This window comes from Scyliorhinus canicula, chromosome 22, assembly GCF_902713615.1.
Source record: "Scyliorhinus canicula chromosome 22, sScyCan1.1, whole genome shotgun sequence".
Taxonomy (NCBI): domain Eukaryota; kingdom Metazoa; phylum Chordata; class Chondrichthyes; order Carcharhiniformes; family Scyliorhinidae; genus Scyliorhinus; species Scyliorhinus canicula.
Genome location: NC_052167.1, coordinates 3,302,154 through 3,315,852, shown reverse-complemented (window position 1 = coordinate 3,315,852; position 13,699 = coordinate 3,302,154). Strand labels below are relative to the sequence as shown.

Genomic DNA, 13,699 nt, shown 5'->3' with positions numbered 1-13,699 from the left:
TGGAGCTGGAGCTGGATGAACTTCGGATCATCCGGGAGGCAGAGGGGGTTATAGAGAAGGTACAGGGAGGTAGCCACACCAAAGCTACACAAGAGTAGCTGGGTTACAGTCAGGGGAAAGAAAACTAACGCAGACAGTGCAGGGATCCCTTGTGGCCGTTCCCCTTCAAAACAAGTATACCATTTTGGATGCTGTTGGGGGGGATGACCTACCGGGGGAAGGCCCCAGCGGCCAGGTCTCTGGCACTGAGTCTGGCTCTGGGGCTCAGAAGGGAAGGGGGGAGCATAGAAAAGCAATAGTAATAGCAGATTCAATGGTTAGGGGAATAGATAGGAGATTCTGTGGTCGCGAGCGAGACTCCCGAAAGGTATGTTGCCTCCCGGGTGCCAGGGATGTCTCGGATCGTGTCTTCAGGATCCTGAAGGGGGAGGGTGAGCAGCCAGAAGTCGTGGTGCACATTGGTACCAACGATGTAGGTAGGAAAAAGGGTGTGGAGGTAATAAACAAGTTTAGGGAGTTAGGCTGGAAGTTAAAGGCCAGGACAGACAGAGTTGTCATCTCTGGTTTGTTGCCGGTGCCACGTGATAGCGAGGCTAGGAATAGGGAGAGAGTGCAGTTGAACACGTGGCTGCAGGAATGGTGTAGGAGGGAGGGCTTCAGGTATTTGGATAATTGGAGCGCATTCTGGGGAAGGTGGGACCTGTACAAGCAGGACGGGTTGCATCTGAACCAGAGGGGCACCAATATCCTGGGGGGGGGGGGGGGGGGGGAGGTTTTCTAGTGCTCTTCGGGAGGGTTTAAACTAATTTGGCAGGGGAATGGGAACCGGATCTGTAGTCCAGCAACTAAGGAAGATGATAGTCAGGACGCCAAAGCACGTAGTGATGCAGTGGGGAAGGTAACAACGACAAAGGAGAGTACTTGTAGGCAAGGAGAAGGGTTGAAGTGTGTATACTTTAATGCAAGAAGCATCAGGAATAAGGTGGGTGAACTCAAGGCATGGATCGGTACTTGGGACTACGATGTGGTGGCCATCATGGAAACTTGGATAGAAGAGGGGCAGAAATGGTTGTTGGAGGTCCCTGGTTATAGATGTTTCAACAAGATTAGGGAGGATGGTAAGAGGTGGGGGGGGGGGGGGGGGGGTGGCATTGTTAATTAGAGATAGTATAACAGCTGCAGAAAGGCAGTTCGAGGGGGATCTGCCTACTGAGGTAGTATGGGTTGAAGTCAGAAATAGGAAAGGAGCAGTCACCTTGTTGGGAGTTTTCTATAGGCCCCCCAATAGCAGCAGAGATGTGGAGGAACAGATTGGGAAACAGGTTTTGGAAAGGTGCAGAAGTCACAGGGTAGTAGTCATGGGTGACTTCAACTTCCCAAACATTGAGTGGAAACTCTGGAGATCAAATAGTTTGGATGGGGTAGTGTTTGTGCAGTGTGTCCAGGAAGCTTTTCTAACACAGTATGTAGATTGTCCGACCAGAGGGGAGGCCATATTGGATTTAGTACTTGGTAATGAACCAGGGCAGGTGATAGATTTGTTAGTGGGGGAGCATTTTGGAGGTAGTGACCACAATTCTGTGACTTTCACTTTAGTTATGGAGAGGGATAGGTGCGTGCAACAGGGCAAGGTTTATAATTGGGGGAAGGGTAAATACAATGCTGTCAGACAAGAATTGAAGTGTAGAAGTTGGGAACATAGGCTGTCAGGGAAGGACACAAGTGAAATGTGGAACTTGTTCAAGGAACAGGTACTGCGTGTCTTTGATATGTATGTCCCTGTCACGCAGGGAAGAGATGGTCGAGTGAGGGAACCATGGTTGACAAGAGAAGTTGAATGTCTTGTTAAGAGGAAGAAGGAGACTTATGTAAGGCTGAAGAAACAAGGTTCAGACAGGACGCTGGAGGGATACAAGATAGCCAGGAGGGAACTGAAGAAAGGGATTAGGAGAGCTAAGAGAGGGCATGAAAAATCTTTGGCGGGTAGGATCAAGGAAAACCCCAAGGCCTTTTACACATATGTGAGAAATATGAGAATGACTAGAGCGAGGGTAGGTCCGATTAAGGACAGTAGCGGGAGATTGTGTATTGAGTCTGAAGAGATAGGAGAGGTCTTGAACAAGTATTTTTGTTCAGTATTTACAAACGAGAGGGGCCATATTGTTGGAGAGGACAGCGTGAAGCAGACTGATAAGCTTGAGGAGATACTTGTCAGGAAGGAAGATGTGTTGCGCGTTTTGAAAAACTTGAGGATAGACAAGTCCCCCGGGCCTGACGGGATATATCCACTATGGGAACTATGGGAAGCAAGAAATGAAATTGCAGAGTCGTTGGCAATGATCTTTTCGTCCTCGCTGTCAACAGGGGTGGTACCAGAGGATTGGAGAGTGGCGAATGTCGTGCCCCTGTTCAAAAAAGGGAATAGGGATAACCCTGGGAATTACAGGCCAGTTAGTCTTACTTCGGTGGTAGGCAAAGTAATGGAAAGGGTACTGAGGGATAGGATTTCTGAGCATCTGGAAAGGCATTGCTTGATTAGGGATAGTCAGCACGAATTTGTGAGGGGTAGGTCTTGTCTTACAAGTCTTATTGACTTCTTTGAGGAGGTGACCAAGCATGTGGATGAAGGTAAAGCAGTGGATGTAGTGTACATGGATTTTAGTAAGGCATTTGATAAGGTTCCCCATGGTAGGCTTATGCAGAAAGTAAGGAGGCATGGGATAGTGGGAAATTTGGCCAGTTGGATAACAAACGCTAACCGATAGAAGACAGAGAGTGGTGGTGGATGGCAAATATTCAGCCTGGAGCCCAGTTATCAGTGGCGTACCGCAGGGATCAGTTCTGGGTCCTCTGCTGTTTGTGATTTTCATTAACGACTTGGATGAGGAAATTGAAGGGTGGGTCAGTAAATTTGCAGATGATACGAAGATTGGTGGAGTTGTGGATAGTGAGGGGGGCTGTTGTCGGCTTCAAGAGCTGGGCTGAGAAGTGGCAGATGGAGTTTAACCCTAACAAATGTGAGGTTGTCCATTTTGGAAGGACAAATATGAATGCGGAATACAGGGTTAATGGTAGGGTTCTTGGCAATGTAGAGGAGCAGAGAGATCTTGGGGTCTATGTTCATAGATCTTTGAAAGTTGCCACTCAAGTGGATAGAGCTGTGAAGAAGGCCTATGGTGTGCTAGCGTTCATTAGCAGAGGGATTGAATTTAAGAGCCGTGAGGTGATGATGCAGCTGTACAAAACCTTGGTCAGGCCACATTTGGAGTACTGTGTGCAGTTCTGGTCACCTCATTTTAGGAAGGATGTGGAAGCTTTGGAAAAGGTGCAAAGGAGATTTACCAGGATGTTGCCTGGAATGGAGAGTAGGTCATACGAGGAAAGGTTGAGGGTGCTAGGCCTTTTCTCATTAGAACGGAGAAGGATGAGGGGCGACTTGATAGAGGTTTATAAGATTATTAGGGGAATAGATAGAGTAGACAGTCAGAGACTTTTTCCCCGGGTGGAACACACCATTACAAGGGGACATAAATTGAAGATAAATGGTGGAAGTTATAGAGGGGATGTCAGAGGTAGGTTCTTTACCCAGAGAATAGTGGGGGCATGGAATGCACTGCCTGTGGAAGTAGTTGAGTCGGAAAAGTTAGGGACCTTCAAGCGGCTATTGGATAGGTACATGGATTAGGGTAGAATAATGGAGTGTAGATTAATTTCTTCTTAAGGGCAGCACAGTAGCATTGTGGATAGCACAATTGCTTCACAGCTCCAGGGTCCCAAGTTCGATTTCGACTTGGGTCACTGTCTGTGTGGAGTCTGCACATCCTCCCCGTGACTGCGTGGTTTCCTCCGGGTACTCCGGTTTCCTCCCACAGTCCAAAGATGTGCAGGTTGGGTGGATTGGCCATGAAAAATTGTCCAAAATTCTATGATTAACCTAGGACAAAAGTTCGGCGCAACATCGTGGGCCAAAGGGCCTGTTCTGTGCTGTATTTCTCTATCTCTATCTTATGTGGAAAAGGATGTTGGACTAGAAACAGGTCACATGATGAGAGTGTGGAGTAGAAAGGGAGCCTGTAGATATGCTGTGCTTAGATTTCCAGAAGGCATTTGATAAGATGCCACAATAAAGGTTATTACAAAAATTAAACGCTCATAGTATAGGGGGTGACATATTAGCCTGGATTAAAGATTTGCTGGCAGGCAGATAAATGGGTGTTTGTCTGATTAATAGGGTTTGATGAGTGGAGTCCCACAGGGAGCTGTGATAGATAGATAGAACAGTACAGCACAGAACAGGCCCTTCGGCCCTCGATGTTGTGCCGAGCAATGATCACCCTACTTAAACCCACGTAACCCGTATACCCCTAACCCAACAATCCCCCCATTAACCTTACACTACGGGCAATTTAGCATGGCCAATCCACCTGACCCGCACATCTTTGGACTGTGGGAGGAAACCGGAGCACCCGGAGGAAACCCACGCACACACGGGGAGGACGTGCAGACCCCACACAGACAGTGACCCAGCCGGGAATCGAACTTGGGACCCTGGAGCTGTGAAGCATTGATGCTAACCACCATGCTACCGTGAGGCCCCTGGGGCTGGGCTGTGCTGGGGCCTCAACTTTTTACAATTTCATTTCTTTAAATTTAGAGTACTTTTTACAATTTCATTTCTTTAAATTTAGAGTACCTAATTCTTTTTCCCCCCCAATTAAGGGGCAATTTAGTGTGGCCAATCCACCTACCCTGCACATTTTTGGGTTGTGGGGACAAAACCCACGCAGACACGGGGAGAATGTGCAAACTCCACAAGGACAGTGACCCGGGGCCAGGATCGAACCCGGGTCCTCAGTGCTGTGAGGCAGCAGTGTTAACCACAGTGCCACCCTGCAAGTATCATGAAACTAACATTTAAAAAAAAAATGAATTTAGAGTACCCAATTCTTATTTCCCAATGAAAGAGCAATTTAGCGTGGCCAATAAACCTTTCCTGCGCATCTTTGGGTTGTGGGGCAAGGCCCATGCAGACACGGGGAGAATGTGAAAACTCCACATGGAAAACAAAAGGGGCAGCATGGTGGCGCAGTGGTTAGCACTGCAGCTTCACGGCACAAAGGTCCCAGGTTTGATCCCAGCTCTGGGTCACTGTTCATGTGGAGTTTGCACATTCTCCCCGTGTCTGCATGGGTTTCGCCCCCACAACCCAAAGATGTGCAGGGTAGATGGATTGGCCATGTTAAATTGCCCCTTAATTGGAAAAAAATGAATTGGGTACATTAAATTTTTAAAAACAAACTCCACATGGACATGTGAAAGTATAATTTGACTTCCAGGCATTAATTATATCATTAATGAATATATAAACAATTAGATTACAATATGATTACATATTCTTTCACTGGAAAAAGCACTAGAACTTTGCCTTCTGACAATGTTTAAGACAATGGAGTGATAGTCTGTGTTCATAAATACCTGAGCAAGTAAAGTCTTCCTCTTCCTCATTCGAGTACACCTGCTCTTTGACATGGTTTTTGCGGTAAATCCGACCATCGATATTGATCAGTGTTGGCCGAAGAACTTCCATTTTATCTTATCCTCACCAGGAGTGTGCAGCCAGGGGTGGGTAAAGCACAGTACAAGCTCTGCTGGCCTAAAGAACAATGTAAACACGGTTCGCACTACATACTTCACCATATCTTCAGACTAATTAAAGGCTATAGAGTCCTCAGAAATATGGCCAGGTAAGAGAGGTGAGGCCAAGTGACACACCGAAAAGGAACAACTTGTAAATTGTAACCGTTGTATCTATATTTAACGAATGCAGAGTGTAGAAAATGTAAAAACTTTAATAAAAATATTTTTTAAAAAAGGAATATGCCCTGGCTGATCATATTGTAACCTCAACAACACATCCCCACCTACCTCCGTGAGGGCAGAACGGTAGCACAGTGGTTAGCACAATTGCATTTCAGCTCCAGGGTCCCAGGTTCAATTCCCGGTTTGGGTCACTGTCCGTGCGGAGTCTGCACGTTTTCCCCGTGTCTGCGTGGGTTTCCTCCCACAGTCCAAAGATGTGCAGGTTGGCACATGATAAATTGTGAATTGGCCATGATGAATTGTCCTTAAGTGTCCAAAAAGGTTAAGTGGGGTTACTGGGATAGGGTGGGGGTGTGGGCTTGGGTGGGGTGGTCTTTCCAAGGGCCGGTGCAGACTCGATGGGCCAAATGGCCTCCTTCTGCACGGTAAATTCTATGAAATCTAACCCTTCACCCCCTTGCCTATCAAGAATCGATCTAGCTCTGTCTTTAAATATTCAAAGACTCTGCTTCCCTCGCCTTCCGAGGAAGAGAGTTCCGTGTCATCCTTGTGTAGGGTCCACGCTAATCTTCTCTGCATCGTTCCAATTTTAGTATATGTGCAGCCGAAACGAGCACCCAAGGAAGAGAGTTCCAGGACCCTCAGAGAAAGACTCAGGACCCTCCGAGAAATAAATTCTCATCTCGCTCTTAAATGGGCGACCCCTTTTGTAAATAGTGACCCCCTTGTTCTAGATTCTCCCACAAGAGTAAACATCCTTTTCACATCTATTCTGTCAATACCCCTCAGGACCTTTAATAATAACCTTTATTGTCACAAGTAGACTTACATTAACACTGCAATGAAGTTACTGTGAAAATCCCCTAGTCGCCACATTCCAGCACATGTTCGGGTACACCGAGGGAGAATTCAGAATGTCCAATTCACCGAACAGCACATCTTCCAGGACTTGTGGGTGGAAACCGGAGCACCCGGAGGAAACCCACGCAGACACGGGGAGAACATACAGACTCCGCACAGACAATGACCCAAGCCAGGAATCAAACCTGGGACCTTGGAGCTGTGAAGCAACAGTGAAGCTACCCATTGTGCTACCGTGCCGCCAAATTACATTTCAATCAAGTCCCCTTTTACTTTTCTAAACTCCAGTGGATACACGCCTATCCTGTCCAAACATTCCTTATAAGACAGCCCACCCCATTCTGGTATTAGTCTAGTAGACCGCCACTGAACTGCTTCCACAGCATTTATATCCTTATAAGGAGACCAGTACTGTACACCGTACTCCAGATGTGGTCTCACCAATGCTCTATATAAAGGATGCATAACCTCTTAACTTTTGTGTTCAATTCCGCTCGCAATAAACAAGCGAAGTCATTCAGCAAATTATTCCTGTACCAACTTTCTAAAAGAACTGTCAATTTGTCACATTCCCTTGTCTTTTTCTTCCATTCAGATAAAGCCATTTTATTTTTGTAATGTTTAGTCACTTCACTGTTAAAAGTCACTCTGGATTCTGATTCCATCATGGACGGGGCAGCACAGTAGCACAAGTGGATAGCACTGTGGCTTCACAGCGCCAGGGTCCCAGGTTCGATTCCCGGCTGGGTCACTGTCTGTGCGGAGTCTGCACGTTCTCTCTGTGTCTGCGTGGGTTTCCTCCGGGTGCTCCGGTTTCCTCCCACAGTCCAAAGACGTGCAGGTTAGGTGAATTGGCTACTTGTGACAATAAGCAATTTATTATTATAAATTGCCCTTTGTGACCACAAAGGTTAGGAGGGGTTATTGGGTTGCGGGGATAGCGTGGAAGTGAGAGCTTAAGTGGGTTGGTGCAGACTCAATGGGCCGAATGGCCTCCTTCTGCACTGTATATTCTATGTTCTATGGGGGGTCAGGAACTCCCAAGTCCTAACATCCCAGTGTAAAATATCTTCTAATCTCAATTTTAGTTCTCTCTGTTAAGTAATGGGTTAAGAGACATTGCAATTAGTTGTCTCATTTATGTTAAGTGTTCAATGATTGACACTGAAATGTAAAGGGGCTTCAGGTGGACTCAGGATCTTGTGATGTGATGATTGAGTTTAGTGCAGAGTCTGTTAAAGTGAAATAAAGGTGTTTGTGAAAAGGAGCTGGACTTTTGTCTCTTCATACCACAGCATCCATTCGTTTAACACTTTCTAGTTATCTATCTCTTAACCATAGGAGATAGGTAATTTGGGTCAAAGTAAACTTGGTCTGATTACATGTTGCTAAGTTCATTCATCTAGACGTAACTGTTCCAACCCACTCTTGGCTGATCTCCCGCATTCTACCTGAAGGTCATCCAAACTCAGCTGCCTTGTCCTTATTCCAACCAAATCTGGTGCACCCACAATCCCTCTGCTTACTGACCAATGCTGGTTCCCGGGCAAGCCATGTCTTGATGTCAAAATTCTCATCTGAACTTGTCCTTCCCTATCCATGTAATCTCCTCTGCCCCAACACCCCTCAGAGGTATCTGCGCTAGGATGATCAACCGTCCTGCATTTTATAGGGTTAGCCAGTGGTTGGGGGATTGGCACTGCATTCTCCTCTTCAATTCTCTCTTCAGTGAACTGAAAGTTTGGATAACACCTCCCACCCTGCCCTCACAGTCCCAGCAGCACCCTCTTCCCCAGCCCCCTTCACAGCTCTGGAAACCTATCCGCTCTTACAGCTCTGGCAGTCACTCTGTGCCGTTACAGCTTTACGCTAATGCCAAAGAGTTCCTTAAATCTTTTGCCATAAATCGTGGTCACATCGACCTGTGCCGCACTAATCTTAGCTTCTTGAGCATCACTTGATTTCAGTAGCTCCACCATTGGCAGCTGTGCTTTAATACGGCGCGGGGAGTTCACAGCGAGATTAAAATAAAGACATTTATTTTACCAGCTCATACACGAGGCCCGGTCAACCTCACCGGGTACTCTCTCTCGTCGGTCAGTTCCAGACTGGCCAACCTTTTTGTACAAGTACAGGTAAGCTGCCCAGCAGAGAGGATCGTACCCCTCCAGGAAGAGGGGGTAAACAATCCTCCCCATACTGTATGCCCCGTGCTGGTTATTACATGTGCCTTCAGCTGCTGACGCCCTGAAATTCCCTCCCTAAACCTCTCTGCCGCTCCATCTGCAGACTCCACCTTTCAGACGCTCCTGGAAATCTACCTCTTTGACCAAGTTTGTCTAACTTTGCGGCGTATGGATCCTGTGAAGCCCCTTTGGAACGTCAATGGCCCTAAATAAAGATAAGCTGTCGTTAAATTTTGCCGCATCAATGCAAGTTATTGTTGTTAAAGGTTGCCACATCAATGCAAGCTGTTGTTGTCAAAGGTTGCCACGTCAATGCAAGTTGTTCTTGTTAAAGGTTGCCATGTCAATGCAAGTTGTTGTTGTTAAAGGTTGCCACATCAATGCAAGTTGTTTTTGTTAAAGGTTGCCACATCAATGTAAGTTGTTAAAGGTTGTCACATCAATGTAAGTTGTTGTTGTTAAAGGTTGCCACATCAATGTAAGTTGTTGTTAAAGGTTGTCACATCAATGTAAGTTGTTGTTGTTAAAGGTTGCCACATCAATGTAAGTTGTTAAAGGTTGTCACATCAATGTAAGTTGTTGTTGTTAAAGGTTGCCACATCAATGTAAGTTGTTGTTAAAGGTTGTCACATCAATGTAAGTTGTTGTTGTTAAAGGTTGCCACATCAATGTAAGTTGTTGTTGTTAAAGGTTGCCACATCAATGTAAGTTGTTGTTGTTAAAGGTTGTCACATCAATGTAAGTTGTTGTTGTTAAAGGTTGCCACATCAATGTAAGTTCTTGTTGCCTCCCCCACTCCCCCGCGGGTTAATATTTTGACTGAAAGATGTTTCTCTTACCTTGAGGGGGCGCTCCGTCCGTCACTCAACTCAGTCCCTTCCGGTGACCGACTGGGTCCCTTCCGGTGGGTCCGCGACCCGACTCCTTCCCCCTCCCCCAGGGACAAACTCGATAACTGCCCGATTTATTTAAAATCTACCCGCCGCCGCGGCTCAGCGCACAGACGGCGTCTAATCCGTTTTGTGAATGACTTTCCGTCCACGGCAATTGGAGACTGAAATCAATAAGCTGCCAACAAGGCCGGGGCACCGCTATTTACAAATGCAGGGGGTTAATTTCTCAGACAAAATAAATGTGCACAGCGCCCCTGCATTGTTTACAAAAGAGCGGGTGTTGATTGTTGAGTCCGTGCGAAATTCGAATGTCTGTACGTTCGTTGGATTAAAAAGGGTTCACAGGTTTGTTGAATCGGGCGCAGCGAAAGTCGCCCTCCCCCCCTCTCTCTCCATGGTTACCAGGGGAATGGGATCGTCCACCGCGCCTGGGTGTCGCGAAGTGAGGTTGAAAGCCGACCTTCCGCCGTAAAGCGCGACCCCGCTCTTCTCCCGGCTTTCCGGCAGCGCGTCTGCCATGGCCACCTCGGCGTCGTCCTCGTCCTCCTCGGCGGCGGGTGGCGGGGGCTTCGGGGTGTCCGAGCTGACCCCGCCGCGCAAGGTGCTCTTCACCTCGCCCAAAGGGGCCAGCGAGCTGCTGGAAGGTGAGGGCCGGAGCCTGGGCCCGGGGCTCAGCCTGGGCCCCAATGGTGGGCCAACCAGGGTTGCCACCCTCCAGGACTGGCCGGGAGTCTCCCGGAATTACAGATCGGTCGTCTTGAATTTTCCTTGAACCCTTTACCAGAATTCAACAAAAATAATGACACGGGGCGGGCGGGGGTGTTTGGATGACAGTCAGGTATCATCCAGCAGGGAAAGCAATATTTTTGTTGTCCAGTTTATGTAGGAAGGCAGCACCCATGGCCGAATAGCTGGCTGGGGCTGGGAGGGGGGGTGCTGGTCATGCTGTGACACCTCCAAGAATACTTTCTAAACACAGAATCTACTGGACAGCAACTTCTTGTGAGGAGACATTTCACCCTCCGCCCACCTGTTGTTGACCTCCAGACTTGACTCTTCCAGTTCTCAACTGTTGCGTTGTCATCGCAGAGGAAAATCCCTATTTACGTAGAAAATAGGAGCGGTTGATGGGGGAGGCGAGCCGTTCGGCCCTTCCCGTCGTCTCCGCCATTCGTCGTGATCATGGTTGATCATTCCACTTGAAATGAAATGAAAATCGCTTATTGTCACAAGTCGGCTTCAAATGACGTTACTGTGAAAAGCCCCTAGTCGCCACATTCCAGCGCCTGTTTGGGGAGGCTGGTACGATAATTGAACCGTGCTGCTGGCCTGCCTGGGTCTGCTTTCAAAGCCAGTGATTTAGCCCTGTGCTAAACCCGCCCTTTGTTGGTGTCAGCCAAACCTGGCAGAACCTGCTGACATGGTTGTCCTGATCATCAAAACGTTCAAAACCTAAAGGTTGTCTTGAAGATTTTTTGTTTTTGTAAACTCTCGAGACCATCGGTCCAGTTTATTCAGCCTCTCATCAAATGATAAGCCCACCGTCCTGGGGATCAATCACGTGAACCTTCACTGCGCCACCTCCAATGCAACTATATCCTTCCTTAAATATGGAGATATTAAAAACTACTCCCCTTCCAAAAAGAACCAAGTTATCCAAAACTCTGCTGCCCCTGGTCTAATTCAGAGCAATTTCCTTTCATCTATCACCCTGTTTGTGCTCTGTCTGATCCCAGTCTGGTAACATCTCTTTTAAAATAATTTTCAAGTCCCAACATGGCCACGCCTCTCCTTAGCTCAGAAACCCCCTCCTGCCCCCATGAATGTGTGTCTTCCATCTAATTTTGACTGCTTACAGGTCCCTGATTTTAGTCATTCCACATCGGCAGGCTGTGCCTTCAGCTGCCCCAGCCCTAAACTCTAATTCCCTCCCCATATCTCTCTACCATTCCTCTGCCAAATCGCTCTTTAAAAATTTGCCCCTTTGACCAAGGATTTGGTTGCAATCTTGACAAAACTAAGTGTGTGATGCTGCCAGGTACACTGTATACAAGTGGTCCATTGTCCAGAAATCCAGACTGTTTTGAAATAAACCCTTTAGAAGATTGAAAGGAAGAGAAAAATGAATCTTCATGCAGATGAGCTATTCTGTTTCTGAGGATTTGCTAGTGTGCAGTTGCTGCTAAATGACGTGAACTGTATTTCAACACTTTTGTTCCTGTTTTGACAGATGCCACTGAAAGGTTCCTGTGTGAAGCAGTTTTCAGTTATCAGGTGGCTCATACATTGAGGCAGGTGAAACGAGGTAAAGTCACAAAGCCAGTGCTTGGAAGTAGAACTGGATTTCTTATAATCTTTATTATTGTCACAAGTAGGTTTACATTAACACTGCAATTAAGTTACTGTGAAAATCCCCTAGTTGCCACATTCCGGCGCCTGAATGGATACATGGAGGGAGAATTCAGAGGATGTGGAAGCTTTGGAAAAGGGTCGAGAGGAGATTTACTAGGATGTTGCCTGGTATGGAGGGAAGGTCTTGCGAGGAAAGGCTCAGGGACTTGAGGTTGTTTTCGTTAGAGAGAGAGGAGAAGGCTGAGAGGTGACTTAATAGAGACATAAGATAGTCAGAGGGTTAGATAGGGTGGACAGTGAGAGTCTTTTTCCTCGGATAGTGATGACCAACACGAGGGCACATAGCTTTAAATTGAGGGGTGGTAGATATCGGACAGATGTCAGAGGCAGTTTTTTTACTCAGAGTAGTAGGGGTGTGGAACACCCTGCCTGCAACAGTAGTAGACTCGCCAACTTTAAGGGCATTTAAATGGTCACTGGATAGACATATGGATGAAAATGGAATAGTGTAGGTCAGATAGGCTTCAGATGGTTTCACGGGTCGGCGCAACATCGAGGGCCAAAGGGCCCGTACTGCGCTGTAATGTTCTATGAAACCGGAGCACCCGGAGGAAACCCACGCAGACACGGGGAGAACGTGCAGACTCCGCACAGACAGTGACCCAAGCCGGGAATCGAACCTGGGACCCTGGAGCAGTAAAGCAACAATGTGCTGCCGTGCCAGTGGGCACATCTTTCTCCTGAAATGGTAGTCAGGCTATCGGCAGTGAATGAGATCAACTTTGAAATGGAACACTGAAATTTGTATTTTTATCTTGAGAAGTTGAGCTGGCTGTCTCAAAAATCCAACCTTTGTAGGAATCGAGCTATGGCTCTTTAACATAACGTTGTCTATTTGGAAACGTTACCAAAACAAACGGAGAACTAGCAACTGAAGCATTTCTTCCAATATAATTTCATTTATTCCCTCTCCCCCCCTTTAGAGCAGCAGTGTTCCCGGATGGAGAAACTGGCCGGTTTGGTTGAGGAGTTGGAGGCGGATGAATGGCGCTACAAACCAATCGAACAGCTGCTGGGATTCACTCCCTCCTCTGGATGAGATGAGACAGACTGGATTTGGTTAATCAATCTGAAAGCTTTGAAACTGGGAGATCAAACCCCAAATTATTTTCCTCTGTAAAACTGTGCACCAGTGAGTGTTTTGAATCGTGTTTTAAATGTCCATAATAGACGTTGGATTCTGTGTGCGGGGGTATATTTGGGTCATGTAAAACCTTTTTTAAATGATGCATGGGTGTGAGATGAACTGGTAATAAATTGATATTTTACAAATTAATTTCTTGGGCTGAATGCTAACTTCAGACAACGGGTATTTAGATTGGAAAAGAGGAGCATCTGGTGATCTAAAAGGCTGAAAAATAAGTATCCTAGTTAAAATATTTATAACTTGTGTTCAGAAGCCAAAACATGCCAAGGGTACATCTTCAGCGAGCTACTGATAGCCGAACTCAGCAAATAGAGATCATATTCGAAAGATGGAGCCAGAAATTGCTGAAGTAGGGCATCCTGCAGAGAGTCCTATGCACC

At 46.9% G+C, this 13,699-nt stretch overlaps 2 protein-coding genes and 1 pseudogene across 4 annotated transcripts in view; 1 reads left to right on the top strand and 2 right to left on the bottom strand.

Annotated features, from left to right (window-relative positions):
- Positions 1–10,132, bottom strand: part of ascc1 (activating signal cointegrator 1 complex subunit 1) — a 68,139-nt gene extending 58,007 nt beyond the window's left edge. Inside the window, exons 1-3 of one of the 3 annotated variants that reach the window (XM_038783263.1) lie at positions 9,707–10,132; positions 9,003–9,072; positions 5,476–5,653 (exon numbers count right to left, since the gene is read on the bottom strand). In XM_038783263.1, coding sequence (XP_038639191.1) covers positions 5,476–5,587 — 112 coding nt within the window. In that variant the 5' untranslated portion in view covers positions 5,588–5,653; positions 9,003–9,072; positions 9,707–10,132. The other 2 variants (XM_038783262.1, XM_038783264.1) reach the window with 2 other exon arrangements.
- Positions 6,355–6,437, bottom strand: LOC119956261 (annotated as a pseudogene).
- A 68-nt stretch (positions 10,133–10,200) lies between the features above and the next one.
- anapc16 (anaphase promoting complex subunit 16) lies at positions 10,201–13,448 on the top strand. The gene is made up of 3 exons (XM_038783265.1): positions 10,201–10,404; positions 11,991–12,065; positions 13,096–13,448. Exons 1-3 carry the CDS (start codon positions 10,278–10,280, stop codon positions 13,209–13,211), a joined length of 318 nt encoding a protein of 105 aa, XP_038639193.1. The 5' UTR covers positions 10,201–10,277; the 3' UTR covers positions 13,212–13,448.
- Positions 13,449–13,699: the final 251 nt, after the last annotated feature.

Coding starts and splice junctions, on each gene's coding strand:
- anapc16 (XM_038783265.1), top strand. CDS start 10,278: ATGGCCACCTCGGCGTCGTCCTCGTCCTCCTCGGCGGCGGGTGGCGGG. Junction 10,405..11,990: donor GGCCAGCGAGCTGCTGGAAG/GTGAGGGCCGGA, acceptor CTGTTTTGACAG/ATGCCACTGAAAGGTTCCTG. Junction 12,066..13,095: donor ATTGAGGCAGGTGAAACGAG/GTAAAGTCACAA, acceptor CCCCCCCTTTAG/AGCAGCAGTGTTCCCGGATG.